The sequence below is a fragment of the Cervus canadensis genome, chromosome 16 (genome assembly GCF_019320065.1).
Source record: "Cervus canadensis isolate Bull #8, Minnesota chromosome 16, ASM1932006v1, whole genome shotgun sequence".
Lineage (NCBI taxonomy): Eukaryota > Metazoa > Chordata > Mammalia > Artiodactyla > Cervidae > Cervus > Cervus canadensis.
In genome coordinates this window covers 7,333,673-7,350,519 of record NC_057401.1, presented here as the reverse complement: position 1 = coordinate 7,350,519, position 16,847 = coordinate 7,333,673, and the positions used below count along the sequence as shown (strand labels likewise).

Genomic DNA, 16,847 nt, shown 5'->3' with positions numbered 1-16,847 from the left:
TCCTCTGTCGTGGCATTCTTCAGGCAAGAATACTGGAATGGGTTGCCTACAGGGGATCTTCTGGATCCATGATCGAACCTGTGTCTCCTGCATTGCAGGTGGATAGTGAAAAAGCAATGTTTGTACAGGTGCAGAATGGCTATAAGCGTATAGGTTGTTTAACTTCATGATCACGTGGCTGATGGGGGGCTGCACTCACTTGCCACTGCCCAGCATCATGACAGACTATCATAGGGCATATCACTAGTCTGGAAGAAGGTCAAAATTCGAATTTTCAAATCTGGTTTCTACTGAATGCTTCTGCTCCTTTGGTAAACTTGAACCATCATAAGCTGGGGACCATCTGTATTTGTCTGCAAAACCCCATGCTTTTTCTTTTCAGTGTGTGGTTCTTTAAAAATGTGAATATAAAACACAGTTCTTGCCCTCGCGGAATTTTGGTTCCCATTGGAGGATAAGAAAACCATACAAATGCTGTAATTTAAATCAAAATATGAATACTTTTCCAGGGAGGTTCAGTTTTATCAAGATTGAAAAGTAGGTGACAGTATGTGTCCTGGATAATTGTGATTTTATTTTTTAAGTAAAGGATTTTTAATTAAAGGAGACACAGTAAAGCTGATGAAATCATTTACATTCTTATGTTGTCATGGTTGTATGATAACTGGTGAGAAAGTGGCCTTGGGGATATATCGTTGAATTCTGCCAACTGCAATTGTAATCAGCCAGTCAGAGAAAGCAAAGAAATTAAGCTGTTGAATATGAATGAGATGTAAATAACATCTTGAATTAATTTAAATGCAATCACATTGACCCAGTGGTGGGGGGGTGGAACTCAATTACCATAGATAGTAAGGAGGATAAATGACCCATATTTAGGAGAAATTCTTTGGTAGGAAAATGAGCTGGCCTAAAAAAAGGACTGTGTCAACACAATACTCCACTTTTTATGTTAACTATGCACTGCCAGTCAGCACACTTAATTCATTCTTTAAACAAGCTTGATAAATAATAAGGCAAATGAGGTTGGAAAGTCTCTTATTGGGCTTCTCACATGTACCAGTTGGGTAGTACTAGTAGTTTTATTGCTGGAATAATTTTGATATCAACAATCAGTTGATATGGAATTGGTCAACCAGGACTGTACTTTGGGGAAAATTAGATTGAGATGGATCTACCTGACATCTCAGCTCACAGATCTGCATTTTGCAAAGTTCCTTTATGTCTTTGCATTGTCCTGAAGGTCTTCCGACCTGTCTCTGATGGTCAGTAGAGGAGCAGACTGTTCCAGTAGTTTGTTGACCTGGGATTTATCCTGGTTCAGTTCAGTTCAGTTCAATCACTCAGTTGTGTCCGACTCTTTGCGACCCCATGAACCGCAGCACGCCAGGCTTCCCTGTCCATCACCAGCTCCTGGAGTCCACTCAAACTCATGTCCATCGAGTTGGTGATGCCATCCAGCTGTCTCATCCTCTGTCGTCCCCTTCTCTTCCTGCCCCCAATCCCTCCCAGCATCAGGGTCTTTTCCAGTGAGTCAACTCTTCGCATCAGGTGCCCAAAGTATTGGAGTTCCAGCTTCAGCATCACTCCTTCCAATGAACACCCAGGACTGATCTCCTTTAGGATGGACTGGTTGGATCTCCTTGCAGTCCAAGGGACTCTCAAGAGTCTTCGCCAACACCGCAGTTCAAAAGCATCAATTTTTCCGCACTCAGCTTTCTTTATAGTCCGACTCTCACATCCATACACGACTACTGGAAAAACCATAGACTTGACTAGACAGACCTTTGTTGGCAAAGTAATGTCTGTGCTTTTTAATATGCTATCTAGGTTGGTCATAACTTTCCTTCCAAGGAGTAAGCATCTTTTAATTTTATGGCTGCAGTCACCATCTGCAGTGATTTTGGAGCCCCCCAAAATAAAGTCTGACACTGTTTCCACTGTTTCCCCATCTATTTCCCATGAAGTGATGGGACCAGATGCCATGATCTTAGTTTTCTGAATGTTGAGCTTTAAGCCAACTTTTTCACTCTCCTCTTTCACTTTGATCAAGAGGCTTTTTAGTTCCTCTTCACTTTCTGCCTGGTTAAGTGGTTCTAAAACTGTGATAATGAGAAAGATAACAATATCTCCTGACCCAGGACTTTCATTTTCGAATGGTGATTATTTCCATTGGAGGAGGTTTGCTTTCCTGGGTCTCTGGATATCTCTCAGGCAGCCAAGGGTCCTGTGCACACCCCAAGTATTGTCTGGAGCCTTAGAGAACAAAGGGTCTTCTCTACCCAATAATATTGTTCTTTGCAAATTTATTGTTCTTGCCATGATGAATAAAATGCAAATATATGTTTAAACATTTTGCTGGAGTTCACATAGCTTTTTTGGTCAAGATGCACACTTTTAGTCACCCATCAGATACTAAAAATATTGCAGCTCTCATATAAAGATTCTTCATCTACAGGTTAGGACTTAACTGTGTACATCATTTATTCATTTCGCAGCTGCCTATAATGTTCTCAGTTCTAAAACAGAATAAATGGAAACCCATTCACAAAATTTTGTCTATCTTCTTATAGAAAGATGCATGTGTACTAAAACCTTATCTAGTATTAGAGTTGAGAGTACTTTTTCCTTATAAGTGCACCCAGCTGAGTAAGAAAAATATATACTTTTCAATAAAAGGTCACAAAATAGAGAATATATTGTGTGTTTTTACTTAATTGTAATGCTAGCAACTACTTTCTAGTTGTATTTTTATCTACTTGTATGCTATGTTTACAAAGCAAACAATATGAAAACACAGAGGTGACTTATGTAATTCTGATTTGAATTTGAAAGTAAGGGATTTCTCCCCTTTTTTCACATCTAGCTGTACCCCTCACCCAAATCCTACCCAATCAGACAGGATTAACTATTAGAGAGCAGGTTTTGCGTCTTATTTTCTCACACTGCATGGCATGAGAGTGCCAACAGTTTAGGAACTAATTGAAGTAAAGAGATGGATGTTCATTAAGACACATAGTGTCATTTCCAGATCTGCAAAGCTGAAAAGATCCTCATCTTGTTTCCACTTGCCTTTAAAGTTTATTTGGCCGTTAGATGACCTCAAAACAGAGTACACTGAGGAAACCAGATCTGAAAGAGACACGTGCACCCCAATGTTCATCGCAGCACTGTTTATAATAGCCAGGACATGGAAGCAACCTAGATGCCCATCAGCAGACGAATGGATAAGGAAGCTGTGGTACATATACACCATGGAATATTACTCAGCCATTAAAAAGAATTCATTTGAACCAGTCCTAATGAGATGGATGAAGCTGGAGCCCATTATACAGAGTGAAGTAAGCCAGAAAGATAAAGAACATTACAGCATACTAACACATATATATGGAATTTAGAAAGGTGATAACGATAACCCTATATGCAAAACAGAAAAAGAGACACAGAAATACAGAACAGACTTTTGAACTTTGTGGGAGAATGTGAGGGTGGGATATTCCAAAACAACAGCATGTATACTATCTATGGTGAAACAGATCACCAGCCCAGGTGGGATGCATGAGACAAGTGCTCCGGCCTGGTGCACTGGGAAGACCCAGAGGAATCAGGTGGAGAGGGAGGTGGGAGGGGGAATCGGGATTGGGAATACATGTAAATCCATGGCTGATTCATGTCAATGTATGACAAAACCCACTGGAAAAAAAAAATAATAATAAAAAAAAATAAATAAATAAAATAAAATAGAAAAAAAAAAAAAAACAGAGTACAATCCTTCTATGAAAAGAAATGCTTAAAAGAGACTCCTGGATGAGACTTGGGGTGCACTTTTTTTTTCTGCCACTGATCTTGGTTGCTGTACTTGATCTTATTTGAGGCCAGTGTATCTGTGTGCCTGCTGGTCGGGATTTAGAGAAGTAAGTTTGAGCAGTGTCACGATTTATGGGGAGGCAGTAACGGGCTTCTACTGAATGCTAATTACCAAAGAGTTGTTCAGGGAGGCTGTGTAAATTAGTCACTAGCTCTATTGAGATGGAATGAGAGTGTGCATCCGAGTCCCAAAGGCACCCAACGCCTTATGACTGACGACCAAACCTGGTGACAATTTGAGGGGAAAAAAATGCCCCAGTTGCGCTAAAGCGTAAAGTAGATGACTCTGCATGAATTTAATGAGATAACTACAATTCTGGGTGAAAGTTAAAGCTTCCAACCCCTTGAGGATTAAAAGGATGGGGAGACTGGATTGTTAAATGAATTATCAGAGCTGTTTTGGCTCTTAGATCTGAAAAGCTGCCAAACCTGCCAATCGTATGAAAGAATAGACCGCTCTGGAAAAATCCCTGCCCTGTGTATGACGGCCTTTATTTGCCTAGGTACCGGAGCTTTCTGGCTGTCCACACACATAAACCTCAACCTTTATCTCACGCTGCACAGGGTGGCCTTTCTGAGAAACCATCCCCTAGCTCCCGACCAAAACAGGCGCCTGCCTTGGGAAGCTTTTCTTGAGTTCCAGGCGGCTTTCTTTCAGTTCGCAGTCACCGTTCTTCTTCGCTTCCATTTCCAGCAAGGAGAAGAGTTAATGATTCATTTGCTCCCAGTGACCTTTTGAATAACTGGACTGTGGTGTACCCGTGCCACTCTGAGGGGCCGCCTTCACCTCCTTGTACTTTCTCAGTTTGGCTTGAATATTTACAGCCTCCTTCTTGGTCTACATGCCTGAACGCCTGAAGGAAGCAAAACATTTATTGCCTCTCCCGCCCCGGTGTTTGCAGCTTTCACCCAGCCCCATCCCTTCCTTTTACATCACACGGGAGACTTGCCTCCTGGCTGGGGACGCCCCAGTTCTTCCCGAGTCTCTGCTGTCGAGTCTGTTTGACTTCATCAAGACAAAAAGATGGATTCTGACTCGGACTCCCCTTTTAACTACTCGTGGCCTTCCTTCCCCAAAATGAAGATTCGACGGAGGGCGTCCAAACAAGGTAGCTCGTGGGATCGTTTACTTCTCCTGGAGCCAGGGCAGGCATCTTCCTCCTCTTACCTTTCTTTTCCTCATTACTTTGCAGAACTCTTTCTGATGAAGTGCATGTTTGTACATGTCTTTGTAAAACTCTCGCAATATAAGTGTTTTACAGTAGACCTCTGAGGTAAACCTGCTCACCCTTCTTGTGTTGCTTTCACTTTAAATTTACCTTTGTGCTGTATTGTGCATGTGCTATTCCCTTAAAAAAAAAAAAACAACAACAAAGAAACAGGGAGCTTAGTACAAGATAAATGTTTTGGAATTATTTGCTCAGAGTTACTTTGGCGTTACCTTGACAGTAAGGAGTCTTGTTGATTTAAAAGTGTCTGGTCTTTGTGGGATTTGCAGAGAACTATGTGTGCATTCAGTACCCGGTTTCTTCTGTGTTTATGTTTTAATTTTCAAGTGTGTGCTAATTAAAAAAAGTTTTTTTTATTTTCTTAATACCTGAGAAAGTTCTTTCTTTTCTATACTACTTTCTTGATTTTGTAGACGCTCTAAGGAAGGGATTTTAAGAAATTAATTTCAGCTAAAAAGCCTGTATTTCTCCAGGGGATGCAGTCATATATTAAAAAGTTTATTAACAATAATTACCAGTATGCAAAGAGCTTTACTGCCTAAGGAAGAAGAGCTATTATTTGCAGTATGATTAATGATGGCGTGGCTTCACACTGCTTATTCCCCCTCACCTGTGACCCACTCTCGTGGTGCAGGTCTTGGAAACCAGGAGATAAGATAGTCTTAGGGAAGAGTGGAGGTGGCCTGAGTATCTGGTACACCACCCCCAGCAGGTGGGCATTGTTGCCTTCTGAGGCCGATCAAAGCTACAAAGGTAGTGAGCAACCCTTTCTTGTCTTGTGGAGGAACTTTGTGTGGTTATGTTTTTAATTCAAAGAGAAAGAAACACTTTTGTGAGCTTGCAAGCAGAAGAGGTGTTTCTGAAAGTGGGCTGTTGTGGTGGTGTTATCCTGGGTGGCGGGGGCGGGGTGGGGAGGGCAGAATCATCTGAGAACAGAATGACCCGCCACATTGCCCTCTGCTTCTCCTGGAGAAAAATGGAGGCTGGCAGTTGTCCATGTACCTGATTTACTTCAAGGATTTTTCCTTCTAAAATAAAAAGAGGCGTGTGTGTGTGTGTGTGTGTGTGTGTGCGTGTGTGCGCGCGCGCGTGTGTGTGTGTGTGTGTGTGTGCGTGCGTGTGTGCGCGCGCGTGTGTGTGTGTGTGTGGGTGTGCGTGCGTGCATGTGTGCGCGTGTGTGTGTGTGTGTGTGTGTGTGTGTGTGTGTTTGCTCTTGGGCAGAAATCAAGGCTCCCAACCCCAGGAATAAGATGAGCTGACTCTATAAGAGTCTTAGAAAGCCTCACCCTGAACAAACCTCCCACACTGTTCATTGCCATCCTTGAAATTCTGTCACTGGGGACTTAAACCATTTGTACATCATTCTGTTCTCCTGTTTTAAAATTTAATTGCTGCTTCTTTTGGGGTAAAGAGCCATGGTTCAAATGTGACTTACTATTAAAGAGTTCGGGAGTGGGGGGAAGAATCTATGAAGAACAAAAGCGTGTGCATGTGAAGCCAGCTCAGACGCCAGTGGAAAATGGGGTAAAGTGTTAACAATAGGTCAGTCTGGGGAAAGGGCACATATTAGTGTTCTTTGTGTTATTTTTATTCATTCAGCTTTTCTGTAAGTTTGAAATTATTTCCAAATAATTTTTTAAAAACTTTTAAATGACTCTGGGACAGGAGCTACACCAAGTCCTTAATTCTTTAGAATGAATATTACCAGTTCTGGTGCATGGAGAACTTCTTGAGGGCAGGTAGCAGTTCTGTAAGACTCCTTAATCTTTGTGCTAATTCTCACTCAAATTTGGGGAATAATCTGTTTAATATAGTTTTGGATTTAAATGTATTGCCTGGCTGGCGGGCAGGATGCCAATGTTGTAGGGGGGCCTGGGTAGTCTAACAACCTGGAGAGATGTGAGATTGATGATTAGGAGGCCGATGGAGAACCCTGAGTCCAGTGGAGTTGTAGGGAATGCATTAATCACGTTCTCCTTTGAAATCCAAAGTTGGAGCACAGCCAGTTTGAACTCCAGCAGAAAGTCATAACATAGTTATGTATAAATTAAACTCGATTCAAGTGAAAGCAGGTATCTGAGATATGAAAATGATTAACTATTTGCTGTTAGTAAACAAAGGACAAGTGAAACTAAGGTGGGTAGCAGAGAGCTGGGGATTGTCAGCATCCCAGGCTTCCTTCCTCATTAAACGTTGATGAGCTGGTTGTGAAGGATGGGTTTGGTCACACTGTTTCTAATGTCAGCTGAGTGGAATCCCAGAACCAAAAGGGCCTTAGAGATCACCGGGCCCAACCACCTCATTTTACAGATGAGAATGATGGGATCCAAAGAAGTGAAGTGATAGGGAATTATTTGAGTGCTCAACAAGCACGTCCAGAGTGCCAGACACTTCCTAGAGGGTGGATGAAGTAGTGAACCAGATAGATCCTGTCTCTACTTACAAGGATCTTAGCATTGGGAATGGATTCCATGTCTTCTGGCAGTAGAAGAAACACCGAGAAACCTGATTTTTTCAGCCCCATGGCTAGATTGTGATTATCTATGATCTCTTGTCCCTTAGAAAATGATCTAATTATTTCTCCAGGCTTTAAGATGTCTTGAGTTCCTTCCTTATTCTTTCCTTCCTTCTAATCATCGCCAACATCATTCTCAGGATGTAGGTTCTGGTCTCCTGGGAAATCATGAAGAAGGTATTGAGAGTTTGGAATTTCTGGCTTATGAGCAAACGTTTCATTGGTTAGAAATATTTTTTATTCTCTCTTCTTTTTCTGTGCTGATCCTCCTTGTTAGTATTCTATGTCTTTTAATATCCCCTGCTGTCCTTATCACTGTTCTTTGATAGACTCATGCACATATTACTGGCTTGTTTAGAGAAATGTGAAAATTTAGAGGGTGTGGTAATAAGAGGAAAACTGGATTACCAGAAATCCATCAATACTTGTATATTAACTAAAAACTGCAACTAGTACTTATCTTCATGCCCTCATAAGGAAAGAGAAGAGGATCTAACTTAGAAGTAGGGCCTTTGGAAGGGACTGATGGCTCGAGGGTAATGTGATGTAAGCAGGGGGTGAAAGCAATTGAAACCAAACTGCCCAACAGCTATTCCTGGGGTTCTCAAAGTTGCCTTTGGCGTATCGTGGGCAGCCCAGGACAGGCCGTCCTGGGAACCTAGTGGTTAATAATTGGAGTGGGTCAGAATCCATGATTGTTTGCTTCAAGGACTTCAGGAATGCCTGGATTTTTATTTTGTTGATTTCAGTAGGAGATTCAACCAAGAAACAATATTTATTCATGAAAAATTTAAAAATGTAAGGATTGGATTTTACCTGTTCCCGGTAACTATTCAGTCTTTCCCATGCGTCTTTAGTGTAAATCATCAGCCCCAGGAAGTGCTGAGCGGCTCCTTCTGTGCCTTTCGTTCGCTTATGCCCTGCGGCTCACTCTCCCCTTCTCCAGCTCGTGTCCATCATGGACTGCCTGCAGTGCAGGAGGCCCGGGGTGGATTCCTGGGTCGGGAAGAGCCCCTGGAGCAGGAAATGGCAACCCACTCCAGTATCCTTGCCTGGAGAATCCCATGGATGGAGGAGCCTGGCGGGCCACAGTCTGTGGGGTCCCAAGAGTTGGACACGACTGAACGACTAGGCATGCACACGGTGACACCAAGTGTGAAAGACTGCTCTTTTTTTCTTTTTTCGCTGGTGCACGAGGCAATGCCTGTGTGAAAACTCAATGGCCTTGGAGAGCTTAGATAGCACCGAACTTTCTGTAGTCATAGTCAAAATAACTAGTGTGTGTGTACTACTATATCAATCATAATAACCATTGTTTACTAAGCTGTGGTGGGTACTTGACACTTATAACATCTGATTCTCAAAATAATTCTCTGAGAGATATTGTATCTGTTTAACAGTTGAGAAAACTGAGGCTTAAAGAGTTTTAAAGTTATTTCCAAGTCCATACCAAGCAATGCAGATTAGAATTACATGGTAAAAATAAGGAAAGAAAAGAATGGCATTTATTCATTGTGTTTATAAGGTGGTTTGCACATGTGTTATCTTGTAAAAGACCTGTACGTCAGATATGGTCATCATCTTCATTTATTAGTTGGTGGCTCTGAGGCTCAGGGGCTTCCCCCGTGGCTCAGACAGTGAAGAATCTGCCTGCAATGCAGGAGACCTAGGTTCAGTCCCTGGGTCGGGAAGATCCCCTGGAGAAGGGAATGGCTATCCACTCCAGTGTTCTTGCCTGGGGAATCCCATGGACGGAGGAGCCTGGCGGGCTACAGTCCATGGGGATGCAAAGAGTCAGACACAACTGAAGCAACTTAGTACACATGCCTGCTGAGGCTCAGAGAGATGAAATGAGTTGCCCAAGATTAGACTAATAAATGCAGGACCAGACCTACGGCAGAACCTAGTCCTTGACTTCAGAGGTTTCATTCTTCTAGTGTATTTTACCACCTCTCAGTAGAAATAAAAGATGGTGAATTCAGTGAGTAGCTGTCTTATATTCAGTGGGTGCTGCTGTGTCTCACCATCCTAACTTCTCCCTGTCTTGTGTATTGTGGACAAGGGATAGAGGCGGCAGTGGAAACTCTGGGGAAAACTCGGGGAGCACTATTTCCACATCTTGATACATCTTCGCACATGTGTATCTAGTACTGACACATATCCCTCGTTTGAGAGAAGAATTGGTAGATGACTGCGGCATTGGATAGTCAGGTGAGGAACAGAAGAGGCAGGAGGAACTGAGGAAAGGATGGGAGAGGAGAGCTTCCAGTGCATCTTGGAAGATTCCTAGGTTTGTCTCAGAGAAAGCTGAAGTTAGAGAGAGTGAATGTGCTGGGAATGGAGATAAGAATCAGGAGACCACTGTCTTGGCCTGTCTCATGAGCTCATTTAGTGTTTGGAGAGCAGGTACTCAGTGTGAAAATTAATCCCTGGCCCAGTGCGTATGAAAGGTATGATGATATTTCAGAAGATTTAATGATAATTTTGAGATGTGAGGTACTCTTGTCTCATGGGCTTACTTGCCTTCTTCCTCTTTCCTGCCCTCCCTTCCTTCCTTTCTTTCAAGAAGTTTTATTGAATACACACACTTTCATGGGCATATGTGTATTTCATCTAGAAATTCCCCAAAGAATGCCTGAATACCATAGGAGGAAAAAGTCACTACAGAGACCCTTATTAAGGAAGAGAAACATTTTCCTAAAGGTGACATAACCTGCTAAGATTTCGTTGGCTCACAAAGAAGATAGTGTTTAACCTCACGCAGAGCAGTTTCAATTTCAGACTCTGCCCGGAGGCCTACCTTTGTCAGCCTGAGAGAATAAGCCTATTGCAAGGCCGTTGCCAAACCACATAGCTTTATACCCCTCATGGCTCCCTTTAGTTAAACAAATACTTTGCCAAATATTTGAAACTGATTTGTTTCCTTTATTTTGAGTTAGTTCAAATTCTTAGGCAAGGTACATGTCTGCATTAATCCCCGTCAGTGGAAAGGAGACATTATTCTAATTTATTATCCCATGTTCAAGAGCTTCGTCCCTACCATTCCAGTTTTGGGGAAGGACCAATGGGTTGTTTATTCAGATGCATTAATTAAGGGAGAACTAAGGGAAAATGTGATAAGTCCTATAGGAGAGTTCCGGACAAATTACTGTTGAAGTTCAAGGTGAAGAGACTAGTTCAAGTTGAGGGTATCATGAAATGGATGCCATTTCAATAGCCTGTGGTGAAGTGGTGGGATTGTTTTCTTTTTGTTTGTTTTTTATGACTGCGATGGGTCTTCACTGTGGTGCACGGGCTTCTCATTGCAGTTGCTTCTCTTGTTGTGGAGCATAGACTCTAGGCATGTGGGCTTGGTTGTGGAATTCCCCTGGACTAGAGATCAAACCCATGTCCCCTGGATTGGTAGGTGGGTTCTAGCCAGTGGACTACCAGAGAAGTCTGAAATGAAATTTTAACATACTGTCCTTCCAAGCATGTGGACAGTCAGATATACACAGAGTGTATCAAAGTGACGGACAATAGCCCATCTTTGTGTGATGTTCGTTCATGGAGCACGAAACATAGAGCGATGCCAAGTGTTAAACTGGCCTGGACAGTTGGTTCTAGTATTCTCCCGCCCTTTGCTGCACAGCACTCTCGTTCTTTAACGGGTGGCCCCTCCGCTGCTCTGGGCATGGGTCCAAATGATGCTGTCACTTTCTCTTGCTGCTTGTCTTCTGGGACGTAGTAGGATGGGCATCCCATTCAAATGGGCCAGTCACAACCCTCCTCCTGCCTGATCACAACTGTTGGCCCAGGGTGGGCACATGACCCCAGGTTGACCAGTCAGAGTGTTTCCTTGGTGTTCCTCAAACTGGAATTTGGAAGGAGTGTCTTCCTTCTTGGGTAGCAGTGCTGGAAGGGTGGAAATGAAAGCTGTTAGCTGGGAGAAACCAGTCTGTAGTAGGAGGAAATACTGCACACACATAAGGATAAGCGGTCTCGTGGTGGGTCCTGCTGAAGTCCAGACACTCATTCTAGTCTCTGGGGGTCTATTGCTGCCATGATTCTCACCCCCCACCCCCCGACCAAAGCGTGGATGTTAGATTCCCTCATTTCTGGAGCTTCCCTCACAGGCCTTCAGTACATCTCTCCTGTCCCCGTTTTACTTTTTGTTTAGCAAATTCATATCACTGTTTATCCCACTTCCAACTTGAAGTTTCTAACTTGTCCTTCAAGATGCTGCTTGAGGGTCCTTTATTCTGGAAGCCTCCCCTGAATTCCCTCAGTTTCATTGTTCTACCCTTTGTTCCATTGTGACTTGTGTATAGTTTGTAACAGGCATCACATTGCTCTATTACAGCTATCACGTACTGTCCCTTAACCCGTAAGACACTGAATTCCTTGAAGGTGGAGCTTGGCTGATGTATTTTCACATTTCCAGTGGCTGGATCACAGAAAGTCAGCAGTAAATATGAAAGCGTATTGTGCATGATTTTACTACGCTACACTCAGTTTTAATTTTGCCTTTTTTTTAAAAACTTTTTATTTTATAGTGATGTATAGCTGATTAACAATTTTGTGCTAGAACCAACTCAGGCATACATATACATATATCCGTTCTCCCCCAGGTAGGGCTTTCCCTGGTGGCTCAGACAGTAAAGAATCTGCCTGCAATGTGGGAGACCTGGGTTCGATCCCGGGGTTGGGAAGATCCCCTGGAGAAGGGCATGGCTACCCACTCCTTTATTCTTGCCTGGAGAATCCCATTAACAGAGGAGCCTTGGTGGGCTACAGCCCATGGGGTCGCAAAGAGTCAGACACGACTGAGCGACTAAGACAAAGCACATTCTCCCCCAGACTCCCCTCCCATCCAGGCTGCCACACAACACTGAGCAGTGTCCCTGAGCACACAGCAGGTCCTTGCTGGTTATCCGTTTTCAATATAGCAGTGTGTAAATGTCCGTACCAGACTCCCTAACTATCCCTCCCTACCATGCTTCCCCTCTTGCCTTTATTTCTTTATTTTGTCCACAAGAGATCTGATCTTACGAAGTCCTAGCCTAGGCAGTGGGGAGGCGAAAGGGTATATTTTAGTCTAACAGAAAACTTGGTCTGATGCAATAATGAAAATAGTCATTTTTGATAACTGTTCGGTCTCTTTAAGTAAAATATCTAGTCTCTCAGGATTCTTCCTTCTCTTCTCCCTTTCTTGCCAAGTTGGTAATTGACTGTGATTTCCTGGTGAGGGTGTGGGGAGTATGGTAATATGAGGGAGGAAGAGGCTCCATCTGTGACTGCCCTCTGGGTCCTCCTGGGCTCTGCTACGAATTTCCTGTCTTAGGCTCTTCTCTGAGGCACACTTGTTTTATTGGGTGTTCTGGCATCTGTGACCACAGTTCTTCAGCTGGATCTTCTCCATGGTGTGGATCAGGACCCTACGGCTCTCCTTCCTGACTTGGCCTTGCCCTGGCTCTTATACTACAGAGACTTGGGAATCTCTGCCCCTGGCTGCTGGCTCACATGTATCCCTGAAAATATCTGGCACAGGAGCCCTTCCTTTGCCCTATGATGGGCCTGTGGCAGCTAAGAGAACTCACTGCAGCCACTTCCTGCTCCTCTCAGATGCCTGTAGGATCTTGAGGAGCCTTTCTCAGCCTCAGGCACCTGGGAACAGCCCAGAAAAGCTGGCCCTGACCCTCCTGCTTGACCCTCGAGGGTGCTTGGTGGTGGTTGTCCTTGTGATGGGGTGGGGCAGCCTGCAAGGCGATTGCACTCAGAACCCCAGCTGGAGCAGAGAAAAGCCCACCCACCCTCAGAGCAGCCCCCAGCCCAGTTCACACTGTTCTCTGCAGGCAGAGAACCGGTGGGTCTTCTGCCTTTGATCTCTGTTGCCCATGCCAATGGAAAGCCCTCGTTATGAATTGCAACAAATCTCCTATCCAGTGGTCATTCAGGCTAACCTGCCCGAAGTTGCTCAGGATAGTGGAACAGGATTCAGGAAGCAAGTAGAGTTTCCCAACCAGGGGAGACCTAGAACAAGTTGGAGGCATGCCAGGGAGTGCTTGGCTTCCATTATTTATGTGTTCACTGATTCAAAAGGTGCTTGCTAAAGACCCCAGATAAGCAAAAGGTGTTTGAAAGTTGCTGAGAGAGTAGATTTTAGAAATTCTCATCGTAAGAAAATTTTTGTAACTGCATGTGGCAATGGATGTTAGCCAGGCTTACTGTGATCACTTTGCAATATATACAAATAAGAAATCATTATGTTGAACACCTGAAACTAATGTTATATGTAAATCATACCTCAAAAAATAAAAACAGAAATAATTTACATTTCAGTGGAAAAGCCTTTATTTTGCTAGTGCTTGTCTGTAGTAGAACTCAGTTACCTTGGGGAATAAGGGGAGCAAAATCACATGGTTCTCGGGCTAGGTACTGGAGAATTGGAGCTCCTGGGGACTTTTGAAGTAGGCACAGTCATATTTATGTGCCTGTATCTTGCCATAAGATTATGCAAGATTTGAACCACTCATCGGGTTTCTTGTGATGATGGCATACAGGAGCATCTGCCTTATCAGTTTGTCCATATGTTTTAATCGACAGTCACCTGAAGTGGTCTTGTCCATGTTCTGCCACTCTCTGTGAGGTCTTTCACTTCCGTCCTGGAGTTTGTATAACCTATTAGTTTCTTTCCTCTCAGCTTGCCTGTTTTTTTCTGTCTTTTGACAAATTGGCTGCAGGCTTTGGAGAAGTGCATCAAGAAGGACAGGAACTGCTGATTAAATCTCATCACACCAAAGCCTGCACACCACACATGACTGAACATCCCCTTGATAGCTTGGGGGAAGCAGCGGCAGAGAAAAGTTATTTTCATCGTTGAGTCCTCCTTTTTCAAACATAAACATGTGTTCTCTTGAGGGCTACTTTGCAGTACTGTAATTAGGAACGAGGACTTGGAAACGGTGGGGAGAAAACTGTAGCGTCTCTGAGCCTCTATTTTCTTTTCCTCTCTTCCTTTTTTTCCCCTACCTCCCTTAGTGCCTCCAGTGTATTATGAGGGAAAAGGTTAGTTTTATTCCTCAATAATTTTGATAATTAGGCCTCTCAAAACAGCAGAAAGGGCTGCTTTTAGAATCTGATTTTGGAGTGCCAAGTTGTAACTTGTTGTTTTGAAGGAGTTTTCAGCAGTGGTTCCAAGGCCGAGTGCCGGAGAAACAGGGTTCACTCCCAGCACCTCTAGATCTGTCCACTTGCGTTCTCAGCTGTTTCAGCTGCAGGTAGGGCTGGTTGAGAGGCGATCTCATCTCAGGGCTCATGTTTCTTTTTTCAAAGGATCCCAGGAGTATGAGGTGAGCTCTAGGGTGAATTGGACATTTGGAACTATGTCTGAGCCACTGTAGTTTGGTAGACAAACGTTCCCTGGGTTCTCCTAGGCTCACCTTGGTGTGAACTAGTCTTTTGAGTAATGTTAGCTTATCTGTGACCCGCAGGAAATTCCTGGGCTGAGACTCATCTTGGAGTTTGGATGGTTTCCCTTTGTAACCTGAAGTCCTACTCAGAAGAGTGAGGCCAAGAGGTGTCCCGGGTCAGGACTAAAGTTGGATTAGCCAACAGGTTCATTTGGATTTTTCCATAAAAACATACAGAAAAACTTGAATGAACTTTTCAGCCAACCCAATATCAGGAAAATCCTAAGAGGGATTAGAGGAAGAATAGGCAAGAAGAGAACGGTTGAGTGTACCTCAACCATGTTCACGATCATTTGTGAGGGCAGGTTTGTTCTTTCCTCTGCAGCACACTAGGACCACGGGTAGAAAAGACTATCTGTATGCTTTAGAATTTGGCAAAGTTCCCTTTGAACCTGGGAGGTAGTGAACTGCAGTGAGAAAGGATGTTTCTGTCAGCACTGTGTCTGCACTTCTATCATTTAATAATGTCTCAGGGTGACCGCTGTCCTTTGTAGACTTCCTTGTCTCCAAAGTGAACGTGGTAATACCTCCTGTGGTTATGGAAAGTGGGGTTAGTGGGTAGGCAAAACCAATACTATGGATGCTTGGGTAAAACATTCCCAGTGAACACATTTGCATGCCTGTTATCTGATATGGTTGATTTACTGATAACCTATTCTGTGTGAGATCCCACAGCTGTTCTTTCATAATAGGAGGCAAGTTTTTAAACCATGACTTAGTTTTTTCCCCTTATTTTAGTTGTAAAAATGCTTATCAGAAATCTAGAAGTTACAGACAGGAAAGTGTAAGTGAAAAACCACCTGTGCGTCATCCGGCACCTTGAAATAGAAGTTAGCATCTTAGTGTATCTTCTCAGTTTTTCCTCCTGGTTATCTTGCATGTGGTTGTGTGGGTAAACCAAATGAAATCATGTATTTACTATTGCATGAATGTTTTCTCAGCACAGATCACACTGTATTCTGGCAGTAGGTCTCCAGGGGCAGGACGTGAAGAAATACATTGGGGTACAAGTCATACTGTAACCTATTAATGAAACTTCCTAATGGGAAAATACCAGACATTGCTCAAATACCATTTTCTTTGGTTTTATAAAGTAGGATACTGAGTAACTCTAATTATTAAATAAAGTACTTTGAACTAACTAGGAGAATACCTGCCTCTCTAGAGTTGCTGTTTCCTAGTTGTGTGACCTTGGTAAGTTAATTAAATAGCACCACAGTTTCTTAATCTGCAAAAATAACAAATAGCATGGCTTTTAATGGATTGCTTTGGGAATCAAACAAGTTAATATATAAAAATCATATGGTGCTGGTTCAGAGCTCTATCTGTGATAGCTAAAACAGTGACATTAACCCATGTAAGTATCCAATATGGCACAGGTGTCCAATAGATGCTTACTCCTCAAGTATCTAAATGTTGCCTTCTACTTGTTTCCTTTTATTGTTCCCCCCTCCCCCAGCCCCAATCATCTTCTTCAAGTACCTTTACTTTGCAAACCTACCTGTGTATGCATGCTCAGTCACTTCAGTCAAGTTCAATTCTTTGCAACCCCATGGACTGTAGCCCACCAGGCTCCTCTGTCCATGGGATTCTCCAGGCAAGAATACTGGAGTGGGTTGCCATGCCCTTCTCCAGGGGATCTTCCTGACCCAGGGATCGAACTCAACATCTCTTACATCACTTGCATTGGCAGGTGGGTTTTTTTTTTTGTTTTTTTTTTTTAACCACTAGTGCCACCTGGGAAGCCCACCAACTGGGAAGTCCCATTATTCCTTTAAAAATAAC

The 16,847-nt window shown here is 43.3% G+C and overlaps 1 protein-coding gene across 7 annotated transcripts in view; it reads left to right on the top strand.

Moving 5' to 3' along the window:
• Window positions 1-16,847, top strand: part of ARHGEF28 (Rho guanine nucleotide exchange factor 28) — a 326,249-nt gene that overhangs the window by 194,733 nt on the left and 114,669 nt on the right. Inside the window, exon 1 of one of the 7 annotated variants that reach the window (XM_043488560.1) lies at window positions 4,557-4,976. The exons of the other annotated variants lie outside the window; for them this stretch is intronic. Within the exon in view, the coding sequence (XP_043344495.1) occupies window positions 4,892-4,976 (85 nt within the window). The 5' untranslated portion in view covers window positions 4,557-4,891. Of the gene's footprint in view, window positions 1-4,556; window positions 4,977-16,847 lie in introns of those variants that run through there. 7 annotated transcript variants of the gene reach the window in all.